This window comes from Daktulosphaira vitifoliae, unplaced genomic scaffold (assembly GCF_025091365.1).
Source record: "Daktulosphaira vitifoliae isolate Bord-2020 unplaced genomic scaffold, ASM2509136v1 Scaffold_328, whole genome shotgun sequence".
Lineage (NCBI taxonomy): Eukaryota > Metazoa > Arthropoda > Insecta > Hemiptera > Phylloxeridae > Daktulosphaira > Daktulosphaira vitifoliae.
In genome coordinates this window covers 1-14,580 of record NW_026099893.1, presented here as the reverse complement: position 1 = coordinate 14,580, position 14,580 = coordinate 1, and the positions used below count along the sequence as shown (strand labels likewise).

The following is a 14,580-nucleotide window of genomic DNA, read 5'->3' as shown; positions in this document are numbered from 1 at the left end:
ATGCTTGCCTGGTAAATACTTTATACAAAACAAAAGAGGCTTCCGTTCCCATGATTATTATATATATACTATTAAATTACAATTTATTTTTAATTTACAATTACAATTAGGCAGCAAAAAGCCAGTTCACAACACACGCGTGAGCTATGTGCCCGCGTTCTAGACACCTGTAGCACTGAGGTCCCTTATCGAGAATTCTCAGTCTACAGGACGTCCACCCGACCCGGACTCGGCCTAGACCTGCCAGGCGATGAGCAACTTTGAGGGGCACCTCGCACCTCGCATACCGCCCTTTACCGCCAGCATTTGTGTGGACCGTAATTGGACCCACTAGCGGCGGCAGTTCTCCATTCGGAGACGTCAGGGCGGTGCTCAGTGCTCGCTGCACATCTTGCTCCTCCTGCCACTCTTCAACGTCCAGGAGGAGGACGGTGCAGGTCATCGACGGCCGATGTACCCGCACGTCCATCTCCTTCAGGGCCGCCCTCAGACTGGTCGCCAGGAGATCAGCTTGTTCAGCCGACCCCCGGACCTCCAAGAGGACGGCACCCGTCTGCGTTCTCCGGGTCCCGGACACATTTATGCCCAGAACCCGGAGATCCACCGCGGCCATGGCTGTGCTAATCACAGCGGCATACTTCTGCCCCTCTTTTAGGGGGCCGATCACTACGGCCTCTGTGCGGGGCACTTTGGCCCGCAGTCTCGCCGCTTTCTGGCGTTTCGTCGCCTGAGCCGTCATCATCTGAGGAGGAGGTTTGGCCTCGGCCGCCGTATCCTCCTTCTTCTTTTTTGTATTGCCCGGCTTGCGTTCCACGACCTGGGTCCACAGAGGTTCAGCGGGAGCAGCTCCCGCATCCCCTTCCGCGGACCCCATGCCGCTGGCTCGGTCCGCTATCGGCCGGTCAGTAGGCGTCCCGGTGGGCGCACTTACTGATCCGGCGGCAGTACCCGCAGCAACGGGCAGTATCTTCTTCCTTTTCTTCGTCTCGTCTGGACCCTTTGGTGAATCGGCCGGTGGGTCATCGACGACAGTCTGCGTCGAGACTTCTTTGCCCATCTTCGGGGAAGATGCTTTCGACGGCTGCGATTNAGATGCTTTCGGCGGCCGCGATTCGGCAGTTGACTCCGCTGCAACATCCTGGTGGATCCTGGCCGCTGGAGACGCCCTTCTACGTTTCTCCTCTTCCAGGATCTCCTCCAGGTGCTTCATCGCCATCTGCACCTCCTTGTGCACCCCCATACCCCGGCGTTTGTCTATGACCCCTCGAAGCACAGCCACTTGCGCGACTATGCCTTCTATCATAGACGACGTGGCAGTCGCCACGTCCGCCGGGTCATGCCATCTCTTGCGACATGGCCGCACCGCGCTCCTCAGCTCGCTGAGGGCCTGGCACGAGAGGGAGATCTGCTGGACGAGGTACTCCAGGTGGGTACCCGGGACCTCGTTCATCAGACTCCCCTCGACCTCCGCTGTTCGGGCGAGAGCAACGACGTGATTGAGGCCGACGTCAAACGTGGCCTCGTCGTCGCTCTCTTCCTCTTCCCCCAAAGGCGGCCTCCTATTGCCACTGAACTCCGGAAAGATTCAGCCGTCCGGAATGAGCCGCACGGGAACGAGTCCATCGTCGATCCTCCAGTCTCCATACTTTGGAGCCAGCTGTTCCATCTTGTGAATTCCGACCGAGTTAGCGGCATGTCGTCACGAAAACGCTCACGCACGCCTTCCCAGTCGTCCACCATCTCCTCGATGGTAGCTAAGCCACCAGCAGTTACCTCAGTGACCCGAAGGTCACTGGAGGGTGCCTGCTTGGCACACCCTCCGACAGTTACTTGGGCGCGAACGCCCCCTGGACCCTGCCTCACCAGTCCCACGGTTCTGGTACAGTCGCTGGATGACGACCGGGTTAGGCCTGTAGCGACACCTTTCCCAGCCGGCCCTGGAGACTCCGATTCTCCTGGCGCGGTAACCGTTATATTTGAATGGTTTCCTTCCATGATTGGTTTTACGGGTGTCCTTCCCTGCGTTTTACCTACCGCCAGGGGATTTGTTTTCGGTGTTACCTTCACCTAGGTGGTCGCCTTACCAGGCTATCGGGCCCACCTGCCCGTTTTCCTCGAACGCTACCGCTTATTCGTCCACTCTAGGAGTGGCTTATATCACGGCTACCCTGCATATCTGCAGGGTTAACGAGCGAACGAGGGGCTCGCTGTCCGCGACCGCTTATTCGTCAGTCCAAATTATTGGACTGCTTATTTCGCGGCTAACCTGCATATCTACAGGCCGTTCCTCTATCCGCAACCTGAGGATGCGCCCGATTCCCCGAGCTAGGGAAACTGCGCTCGTGCCGACGTTTCGTAGCCCCGTAGAGCCCGATCACGCCGACACTGCAGCGCAGCGAAACGGGAGCACCTCGGACCCTTGTCGCCAAGGATCCTCAGCCTACAGGTGACCCAGGCCACGCGGATACGGGCGAGACCTGCAAGGCGAGGGGCCAGCCTTGCCGGCACCTCCACCCGGGCGTAACGCCCTTTGCCGCCGGAGTTCTCTCGGACCACAACGGGCCCGATTTCCGGCGGCACCTTGTCCTCTGGACGGCGGAGGGCGTCCAGAAGTGCACTCTGCATGTCGCCCTCCTCCGTCCATTCCTCCACGTCCAGGAGCATGACGGGCACTGTCATCACCGGACGGTGGACGCGCACGTCATGCTCCTTCAGGGCACCCTTCAAGCTGTCAGCTAGGCTGTCATCCTGGGCGCCCGATCCCCGGACCTCCAAAAGGACGGCTCCCGTTCGGGTCCGCCTGGTGCCCGCCAATTGAACCCCAAGGGCATTGAGGTCAACAGCAGCCATCGTGGTCCTTATGATCGCGGCGTACTGTTGTCCCTCCTTGAGGGGTAGTGAAATAGAGCTACTTGGTCATAAAATTAATAAAGAAGGCATAACGCCTATAGATAGAAATACAAAAGCAATTAAAACACTGAATTTAAAACACCACAAACACTAAAAGATGTTAGATCTTTTATAGAAATGTGTTCTTATTATAGAAAACATGTGAGAGATTTTGCAAGAATTACTAATCCACTTACAGATTTAATCAAAGCGGATAATAAAAAAATTAAATGGTGTCCAAAACATGAAAAATCATTTAACACATTAAGGCAAGTTTTAATTACACAACCACTATTAAAACATTTTAACGACAATAAAAAAACATTCTTAACAACAGATGCTTCCATCACTGGTTTAGGTGCATGTTTAGAACAAGAGTATAATGATATTTTATTTCCAGTTGGCTATTCTAGTAGAAAATTACTGACTATTGAAAAAACTTATTCATCAACTACTCTAGAGTTATTAGGATTATGTTTTGGGGTAACGTATTTTAGAGAATACTTATACGGACGTCATTTTTTATTTTTTGTGATAATATAAGTATACAATACTATAAGTCTCTTAAAATACCATCTGCCAGAATTGCCAGATTGACTTTAAAATTATTAGATTTCAATTTTGTTGTTATCTATAAGAAAGTAAAAAATAGTAAGGTCGCTGATGCTTTATCTAGAGATTCTATTAATAATATTTTAATTAATAATAAACAAGATGATTTGGATTTAGAATTAATTGAAATAAAAGCATTACAACTTAAAGATAATTTTTGTAAAAATGATGTTCTAAACTATAATTCTATTAATAATAGTTTTAAACGAAAATCGAGACAATTTTTACTTCAAAATGACTCATTATATTACAAAAAAATATTTACCAACAAAAATTGTTGAACCAATTTTAGTTATACCAAAAATAATTGTCCCTAAAATTGTAAAATCATATCATGAATCAAAAATAGGAGGAGGTCATTCAGGAATTTCGAGAACAACTCATAAAATTCAGAATAAATATTACTGGCCTAATCTTATTAAAGATGTAACCGAATTTATTAAAACTTATCCAAACTGTCAAACAAATAAAAAATTGAATGGAAAACCTATAAGACAATCTCTAGTCTCTAGCTATATACTAAAATCGTAAGCCCCTCAAATAAGGTCTACCTGGAAGAGATATTCCGTTTTTTACGCTTTAAAATTCCCGTTTTTCTCCTATCGCCTCCCTTCCCGTACCGTTCGACGGCGCTTGTGGTCCCTCGTCTTTTCCTGAATTTTTCGCCTTCTCCGTTTTTTTTTATTCGCGATTTTCGCGATTCCGTGGAACGGAAAACGACGCGAAATAGGGGAGCGTGCCTCCCGCTCGGCCGCTCGCGTTCCCGTCTTTTCGTCGTTATCACCGCGTCCGACGCCCGAACACGGTCGTTATCAGCGCGTCCGACGTTTTGTGCGTCGTTTATTCTGTCGTTATTTCAATATTGCGTATTGACCGTATTCCTTTATTAATGTGATTTTGTAAATTTTCTACTTCTACTACTATTGCGATTATATATATATATATTAATATATTATATATTATTCACAGTTACGTGTTAGCGGGATTAGATTTAGCCGGGCTCTGGGAAAATTTTCTTTTATAAAAATAAAGTCGGAGCAGTTTATCTAATAGAATCCGCCGTAGGTATTGTCGTTTTAAAGTGTTGGTTACAGTTTATTATAAAGACCTTATTGATAGCAACAAAAAGTGAATTTCCGGCCGATAGTTACAGTCTTTTGGTAGATAAAAATCGTATATTTTCGTCTGACTTTGCAAAGCGGCCGATCCCAGGTAAACGTTATTATTATTGTTCACTCGCTGCCATATCATATACGGCGGCCCCGGACCATTTTATCGCGGTCATTATCACAACAATAGCAATAATAATAACACTTGTTTTTCTACAGCAATAGTAAATTTTGACCGTACACGGAGATATTGTTAATGCGACGCTTGTCCGTACGATCGTCTCATGTTGCGGGCTTCCTGCGCTTCGATGTCCGCGAGGCGTTCATGTAAAGTTGCGTCGTGTCGTGTCGGGTCCGTCGCTCCCGATGGACCGAATGTAACGCGATGCGCGTCCGATCGACGACTATCGTTTCGTTCGACGTTAACTTGACGAATAGTCGGTTGTGCATCAACGTGTGAGGACGGCAGCATATTTTGATTGAGTCGCTCCAGCATATTTGAAATCTGTCGCTGTTCCATTGACATCCGCGAGAGCGACCGTTCTAGTTCAGTCATCCGTGCCTCGATCCGTGCGTTATTCGAAATGTCGCGAATATTCTATCGGATCGCCCCGACTTGTTCTGCCGCGTGCGCTATCGAGCGGGCAACGTATACGTCTTCGACGTATGGCANTATCGAGCGGGCAACGTATACGTCTTCAACGTATGGCACGCCTAGTTGACCGCTTGCGCGCGTAATATCCCCCGGTTGTTCGACATCAGACTCGTCGTCTGATGTGTGTAGCGCGAGGTTCACCGGATGTTCCTCCGGTAACGGTGCTACGCCGGGCCGCTGATAGTTCGCGGGCGCGGTCCGTGGAGTTGTCTAAAACCACCACTTCGGGTTCGCGGACCGGAATTTCGTTATCGAGCGGCGTACGGGGTGGTAAAATTACAGTATCTGGGTCCCTCCCATCGCTACGTATGTTTTCTTCTAGCATAACTAGCATATTGGGTTTCGTCGCGTAGCATGTTGTTTGAGTGTTCCTTTAATTGAAAGTTGAAAGGATAACACGACAAGAAGTAGACAGAATATGGAATATTATTAATATTTCTATATAAGCATATTATACAAAACATAAGATGTTATTAAAATTAATGTTAGTAACACTTAACTAGACTAAAATATATACATGATTACATGAACTTATAATTTAGCATTAACGTAAAATAACAAAATAAAGACGACCTTTAGATCCAATAAATGATAGTGACTCGTTGCAGAAGGCGTTCCACAGCGTGGAAAAGTTATCGTCTCGGCGATGGCGAATTTTCGGCGTATGCGAAGTAGGCGCGTATACCTCTTTGCGGTGCTTCAAAATAGCACAAAATAATAAGAAAAGAAAATGAACTGATGATATATCATTCAATTCAATATTGACGATATTAGACCGAGCGTTTTAATTGCGAATAGAAATACTAATGACGCGTTTTAAAGAGTCGCATGGAACTCGTTTTAATTATTTTATCAGCGGTCAATCACATCTTGATGGGGCGGTCACAAACAAGGTACCATATAACTATATACGCAACAGCTGTCTAAAAGCGCATTCGCGACGTAATTCAGCGCAATTCATTTGTGCTAATTANGACGTAATTCAGCGCAATTCATTTGTGCTAAAGTTTTCCCCGACATATTGACCGTGAATATTTTGTTTATTTACAATACTAATAATCAAATGTATGTTACTATAATAGCGGAGATAAACAATATCTCCGTGTACGGTCAAAATTTACTATTGCTGTAGAAAAACAAGTGTTATTATTATTGCTATTGTTGTGATAATGACCGCGATAAAATGGTCCGGGGCCGCCGTATATGATATGGCAGCGAGTGAACAATAATAATAACGTTTACCTGGAATCGGCCGCTTTGCAAAGTCAGACGAAAATATACGATTTTTATCTACCAAAAGACTGTAACTATCGGCCGGAAATTCACTTTTTGTTGCTATCAATAAGGTCTTTATAATAAACTGTAACCAACACTTTAAAACGACAATACCTACGGCGGATTCTATTAGATAAACTGCTCTGACTTTATTTTTATAAAAGAAAATTTTCCCAGAGCCCGGCTAAATCTAATCCCGCTAACACGTAACTGTGAATAACCCAGGTAAAAATTCACTGCTGTCACCAGTGAAATCCGTTCAAATAACTATATGAACTAATAAATTTATAAGGGAGACTTCACCGTTTCACGTTAAAACTAAAATCTAATATAATTAGAAATAAAACTGAATCGGCTCAAAGTCTCTTACCTTAACTTTCCTCGTCCGGTTTAGATTCCTTTTCGGGGAGCCAGTTATTGCGTAATCCAATAGGTAAGGATGGACACCACACAAGATGTTAGAATTCGTGCCGCACAAAAACCGTAAGTAAAAATAACGGCGATATAAAATATCAATTCAACAATCAGCGTTAAACTCAAATAGACATACAACTAGTGCACCGTGAAAAACCAGTTACCGTGAACGTCGGAAACGCAACAGCGAAAAAAAAGGCAATACACCACTTCAGGTGAACGTCGAAACGAAACAGGACGCAATATCGGTAATCCATATTCGGCGGCGGCCTTATCTCAGTGTCAAGGGCGGGGAGACGACCGATGACAACCGATTGTCATATTATTAGCTGGACGGCTGATATCGAGAGAGACACGGGTGAGCGCCAGCCTAGAGCAAAAGGCGGTGCCGTGTCAAGGTGTTAAACCTAGATCTTCTTTAATCACTGATCTAAGGCCCATAAGAACTGAGGGGAGTACATCTGTCCAGTGCTCAGTCTCGTAACACTTTATTGCCGTTTTAAGTGATCGGTGGAATCGTTCGACTAAACCATTGGCTGGTGGATGATATGCTGATGTACGTATTCTTCTAAACCCTAAAATTTGCATCACTGCGGTGAATAGAGAGACTCAAATTGCCGTCCTTGATCTGTTGTCAATCTCTCCATAACTCCATATCAAGCTATCCAGCCTTCAAATAATGTACGAGCTATGGTTTCAGCCGAAATATCCTGAATTGGAAAAACTTCTGGCCATCTAGAAAATCTGTCTATAGCGGTTAAACAGTAAGTACAACCACGTGACATGACCATAGGACCGATTATATCGATGTGTACATGTGAAAAACGATCACTCGGCACATTAAAAATACCACACGGACTTATAACATGTCGCGTTATTTTTGACTTTTGACACGCTAAACACGCACGAGTCCATTTCGCACAATCACTGTTCATCGACGGCCACACGAAACGACTACTCACTAATTTTATTGTTGACCGTATACCTGGGTGAGCGAGATTATGTAGACAATTGAACACATTGCGGCGAAATTGTTTGGTAAGATACGGTCGTTGTCTACCATTAGAAGTGTCGCAGTAAATATTTGTGTTCGTAGTGGGCATATTTACGAGCTCTAGTTTTATCAATAATTCCGGTTTTGACAATAACGACAATAGTTCTGCGTCTGCTAACTGGTCGTAAGCTAACTTGTCATAATCTAGCGGTGGCGGTGCATTTATAGTTTCTATTCTCGATAACGCATCGGCCACTGTATNCAGTAAATATTTGTGTTCGTAGTGGGCATATTTACGAGCTCTAGTTTTATCGATAATTCCGGTTTTGACAATAACGACAATAGTTCTGCGTCTGCTAACTGGTCGTAAGCTAACTTGTCATAATCTAGCGGTGGCGGTGCATTTATAGTTTCTATTCTCGATAACGCATCGGCCACTGTATTCTGTGTACCTGTTACGTGCCGTATTGATGTTGTAAACTGACTAATAAAATCAAGTTGTCGTGCACGTCGAGGTGGTAATTTATCTGAGTGTTGTGTGAATGCGTATATTAACGGCTTATGGTCCGTAATTATTTCAAATTTACGGGCTTCCAGCATATAGCGAAAATGCTTAATGGCTTCATATACCGCAAGAAGTTCACGATCGTATGCACAGTATTTTTTTTGTGTTTGGTCAAGTTTGCGAGAGAAAAAAGCAAGTGGTTGCCAAACGCCGTTTTTAAATTGTTCTATTACTGCGCCTATCGCCATATCTGACGCGTCACATCGTAATTGAATATTCGCGGCCGGATCTAGATACGATAATGTTGTGGCTCGCTTTAAGTCTTCTTTAGTTTTCTCGAACGCTCCCGTTGATTGATCGGTCCATACAATTGGTGTTTTGTCGTTTTTTTTGCTGTTTTTAAGATAATCGTGAAGAATAGCTTGTGTACTTGCTGCGTTTGGGATACAACGGCGGTAAAAATTGCACATAGCCAAAAAACGTCGAAGCTCTTGTACATTATTCGGCCGTGGATATTTGTCTATCGCTTCCAGTTTTTCAGGATTTGGTCTAAGACCGTTACCCGATATGATGTATCCTAAAAATAATACCTCTTCTATTCCAAATATACATTTATTCGTATTTATCACAATGCCGTACTCACTGAGTCGTTGTAATACACGTTCGAGGTGACTCAAATGCTCTTGTGTTGAAGACGATGCAATTAAAATATCGTCCAAATACACTTCACAAAAATCTAAGTCTTTTAAAACACCGTGTATGAAACGCTGAAATGTTTGAGCTGCATTTTTAAAACCGTATCCCATCCGAACAATTTCAAATAACCCAAAAGGTGTTGTAATAGCTGTTTTTGGAATATCGGACGGTTCTATTGGTATATGGTTAAAAGCTTTAACCAAATCGATTTTTGAAAAAATACTTTTATTTTGCAATCGCTGTGTGATGTCTTGAATGTGTGGAATGGGGTATCTGTCCGGTAATGTGACTGCGTTTAACCTACGGTAGTCGCCGCACGGTCTCCATTCACCGTTCTTCTTTTTTACTAGTTGTAATGGGCTGGCCCACGGACTATTTGAAGGTCGGCATATGCCCTGTTCCACTAAATATGCAAATTCTTTTTTTGCGATCTCTAGTCGATCCGGAGGAAGGCGTCTTGGTTTAGCGAAGAGTGGTGGTCCTTTAGTGATGATATGATGTGTAACGTTATGTTTACTATCCATTGGGATCATGTTTGTTCTTAATACTTGCGGAAATTTTTTGAGTAACTTAATGTACGCTGAATCGTCTTTAAAAGCGAAGATGCCCAAGGATATCGTCTTCTTAACTTTTCCGGCGGTGGCTAATTTGGTATTTTCATCAATTAGGCGTTTACTTCTTAAGTCCACTAATAAGCCGAAATAGTGGAGAAAGTCAGCACCTATAATTGGTTTACTGACTGCTGTGACAATAAATTTCCATTTAAAAACACGTCTTAAGCCTAAATTTACAGCAATTAATTTTTCACCGTATGTTTTTATTATTGACCCGTTGGCTGCGAATAAAGTAGGGTTACCATCTTTTATTTTATTGCGTTTCTGCTTAGGATCTGCTGGCCAAACCGAAAAGTCCGCACCAGTATCAATTAAGTATTGAGTTTTTGTTATTTTATCAACAATAAATAGACGACGAGATTGAAACTCACTACCGTTGGTCGTCTCGACAGTAGATCGTTTTAGTTTTCTGACGTGTGCTGGTATTTACACGGTGGTTTGCATTTAGCAGCCTTATCTTTGAATCGGTAATGATAATAACACGTATCATATCGTGGTCGTGAATCGTCTCGGCGCATAAGTGATTTTGAGTGACGCCTATTGTGGCTACGAGAGTTGCTGTTGCTAAGTCGCTCTACTGCTTGTGTGAGTGCTGCGATCTGGTGTTCCAATTTTCTTATTGTCGTTGCATCGTCAGCTTGTTCATGTGACTGACGGTTTGTGACCTTGTCACTAATGTTGGCAATGGAAAAACCATCATTTCGGCTGTCCGATACTTCGATAATTTTATCTGCCATCGAAGCTAAGTTATCCAACTTGTCGTTGCTAGCTGAAATGATAGTTTTTACCTGATGTGGTAACCTTTGTATCCATAGTATTTTGAGTATTTCATCAGTTACTTTTCCATTAGCTAGTTGACGCATTTCTGAAAGAAAATGGGATGGTTTCCGATCACCGAGTTCGGCTTCGGTCAGTAATTTTTTAAGCCGACATTGTTCAGATTCGGAAAATCTTTCGATGAGCCGGGTTTTTAATGCTTCGTACATTTTCGTTTCTGGTGGATTGAGTATTATGTCACTAACTTGAGCAAGAATTTCACTTTCCATAGAGGAAACAACATGATGAAATTTACTTGCGTCAGCTGTAATTCTGGTTGTATAAAAAACGGATTCAATTTGTTTGAACCAAAGTTCTGGGTTGGTGCACCAGAAAGTTAGGATTTTAAACGCTCGCGTTGAATTCATATTGGGCTCGCCGTATTCGATATGGTCTCGGCCATCATTACCGGTCGCGTCATCACGCACACTTACTATCGCACTATCGGATTTGTTGTTCATTTTAGAGGTCACCAATTTGTAGTGTTTTGATGTTTATATTTATTACAAAAATACTACAATTAAAATTTATAATAATTAATAATTTTTTAACATTGAAAAATGATATATATATNAAAAAAAAAAAAAAAAAACGAGGTCATTGTTTACACACTCCAAGGATACTCGCCTATATATTACTATGGTTCGAAAGATTTACACCCTGTATATACATAAAAAAAAAGTACAAATATTAAGTGTCACTGGATTGACGGACAGCACGATACTAAAAATAATACATGGAGTGTTATCGTACTGCAGTGTACATCTAAGATAAAACATATAAACATATATAAACGCATTCATTGTGACATGTTATTTAACATCTTTGTTAATCCCTACAAATGAATATGATAACAAAAAAATATGACACAACAAACGCGGTCTAAAGATTACAAAATCAACAAATTAATAGTGCTATTGCCATAATAATAATAATATATTAACAATTTAAAAATTCTATCATTAATAATACAACTGATGTGAAATTGTCAATAACACATTTCTATAAGAAATAATCATAAAGGGAATCATAAATATAAATGTAGTACATGCAAAAAAAACTAAAAATGTATATATATATATATAGAGAGAGAGAGATTGTATAGACTGATGTAGCACTTATTGCACCAATAAATGAAATATAAATCATTCTAAAGATTAAAATATGCAAAATAAATTGATTACAATGTAAAAAGATGGACTTTACTTTGATTAAAGTCAATAACAATTAATATTTTTTAAAGGAATTAAAACGAATTACCTATGCAATAAATCCAATAGAGACAACTCCGGCAATCTTCAGCACAATTATTCTGGCACGACATGAGCACAGTCTAAAAATTACAAAATCAAATTAATTATATGGACAATTTAAAAATTATATTAATTATTGAAGGCACACGTTTTTTTTTTGTTTGTGTTTTTTAACGAATAAAAAGGCGTTTTATCGTGGTCTCCGCCGTGCGAATAGTAGCAATTCTAACTATCTGGTCTGGACCGGGATGTACCGCTTCAACTACACCAAGTTTCCAATGAGTTGGCGGCTGATTTGGCATATTTATCACAACTATGTCACCAATATTTACATTAGGTTGCTGTTTGTACCATTTGGAGCGTCGCTGTAGCGTTGTAATGTATTCTGTCGACCAACGTTTCCAAAAAGACTGATAAAGTTGGCGTATTAGTTGCCACCGAGTCAAATGATTTTGAGGGGTTGACGTCATATCGGGTTCGGGTATGTCTAAAAGTGATTGGCCAATTATAAAATGTGCGGGTGTTAGTGGTGTTAAATCGTTGGGATTGGATGACAGAGATATTAACGGACGACTATTGAGGACGGCCTCGATACGACTGGACAATGTAGTCATTTCTTCAAATGTAAACATTTGAGTACCTACAACTCGTTTTAGATGATATTTACATGATTTCACAGCTGCTTCCCATAAGCCCCCCATATGTGGAGCTGCTGGCGGATTGAAATGCCATTTACATGGTATTGAGTTTGAGTATAGGTCTTGCGCTGATGAGCTAAAAAATATAGAGTTGATATAGTGATTCGCTCCTTTGAAATTTGAAGCACAATCGCTATAGATATCAGACGGTATGCCTCGACGTGCAATGAAGCGTTGTAGAGATGCTAAAAATGCCTCCGTCGAAAGATCAGATACCACCTCAATATGGACGGCCTTAATGGAAGTGCACACAAATAAACATAAGTAGCCTTTCTCGGCACGAGCGTTTCTTCGACGGCTTTCTTTAATAAGTATGGGTCCGGCAAAATCTATACCTACCCCAAGAAATGCTCTTGACGGAGTGACTCGATTGAGTGGCAAATCAGCCATGAATGGTTGCGGCGCTGTAGCTCTATGTCTAGCACAAATGACGCACGCAAAAATAATATTTCTTATAGCAGAACGACTTGATAAAATCCAATATTTTTTGGCGAGTATTGATGATAGAAGTTGAGGACCGGCATGAAAATAAGTTAAATGAAAATGACGAATCAATAATACGCTCAAAGGGCATGATTTAGGTAATAACACTGGATGACGAGACGCGTACGGAATAGTAGCATTACGAAGACGTCCACCTACCCGTATTATATTATTATCATCTAAGAACGGTGCCAGTTGAGCTAATGAACGCGGTGATATTTTATCAGTTGAAGATTGAAGTGTCTTAAACAGCACGTTAAAATATTTTTGTTGCGTCAAACGAATGATTATTGACATAACATCTTCTTTTTCCTTATATGATATAGGACTGTTTAACGACAGTATGAAAGGTTCCCTTTTACGGCGCGCGTATTTAAATATNTTACGGCGCGCGTACTTAAATAAACGGCAGATTCGCACTAAAACACGTTGAAGACGATTTAAATTAGAAAATTTAGGTAGCCATGTTAAATCAAGATCCTGTGTAGTTATTAGGCAAGTTGTCGCTGTAATTTTATAATCCGGTAATTGAGACGGTAACAACGGGTCGTAACAATAATGCGGCCACTCATTCTCCGGTAATTTTAAAAAGGACGGACCTTGCCAATATAACGTGTGAGCGATAGCTTGCGAAGGGAACATACCTCTTGAAATGCAATCAGCGGGATTCAGATCAGAAACAACGTGACGCCATTGACACTTAGGAATATATTCAAGAATTTTTGCGATTCGATTTGTTACGAAAACTTTGAATTGTGAATGTTCTGATGTCAACCATGATAACACTACACGTGAATCTGTCCATGCATAAATATTATCGATAAACACATTATTTTTAAAAATGTCGTGTAATCGATGCAACAGTTGAGCTAATAACAGAGCTCCGCACAATTCTAATCGCGGAACAGTTAAAGTTTTATTATTTGTAGTTTTAATAGGTGCTACTTTAGATTTAGAAGAAATGAAATGTACAGAAATAGTGTCATCCATATGTAACAAACGTAAATAAACAACCGCGGCGTATCCCTTTTCAGAAGCGTCCGAAAATCCAATTAATTGTGCAGTACAATTTAAGTTATTCAAATACCGAGGAACTTTAATCTGATTAACTAAAATAAGTTCATCGGCGTATTTTTTCCATAATTCACAAAGCGGTTGTGGTAATTGATCATCCCATTGTACTTTAGATTGCCATAATAATTGCATAAAACATTTAGCCCAAAATATAATTGGCCCCAGCGCACCTATTGGGTCGTATAGTTTAGCAATGTATGACAAAATAGCACGCTTAGTGTAAATTAACGGTAATGATGTTGTATGATAACTAAATGAGTCACTAGCAGGAATCCAGCGTAAACCCAATATTTTAATAGACGTGTCGTCTTTAGGATCGAAAGATGTTTGAAGCGACCTATTTTCAAATGGTATATTATTCAACAGGTCAATACAATTAGTAGACCATCTTTTTAGTTCAAAACCTGCGCTATACAATAAACCCATAATGTCTTTCTGTCGTTTAAGGAGACCTGCAATAGTATCGTCGCCTGCTAGGATATCATCTACATAA

The 14,580-nt window shown here is 41.8% G+C and overlaps 1 protein-coding gene across 1 annotated transcript; it reads right to left on the bottom strand.

Moving 5' to 3' along the window:
• Window positions 1-12,002: 12,002 nt before the first annotated feature.
• On the bottom strand, window positions 12,003-14,513 carry LOC126909391 (uncharacterized). The gene has a single exon (XM_050691809.1). The coding sequence runs from the start codon at window positions 14,511-14,513 to the stop codon at window positions 12,003-12,005; it is 2,511 nt and encodes an 836-aa protein (XP_050547766.1).
• Between the last annotated feature and the right edge of the window lie 67 nt (window positions 14,514-14,580).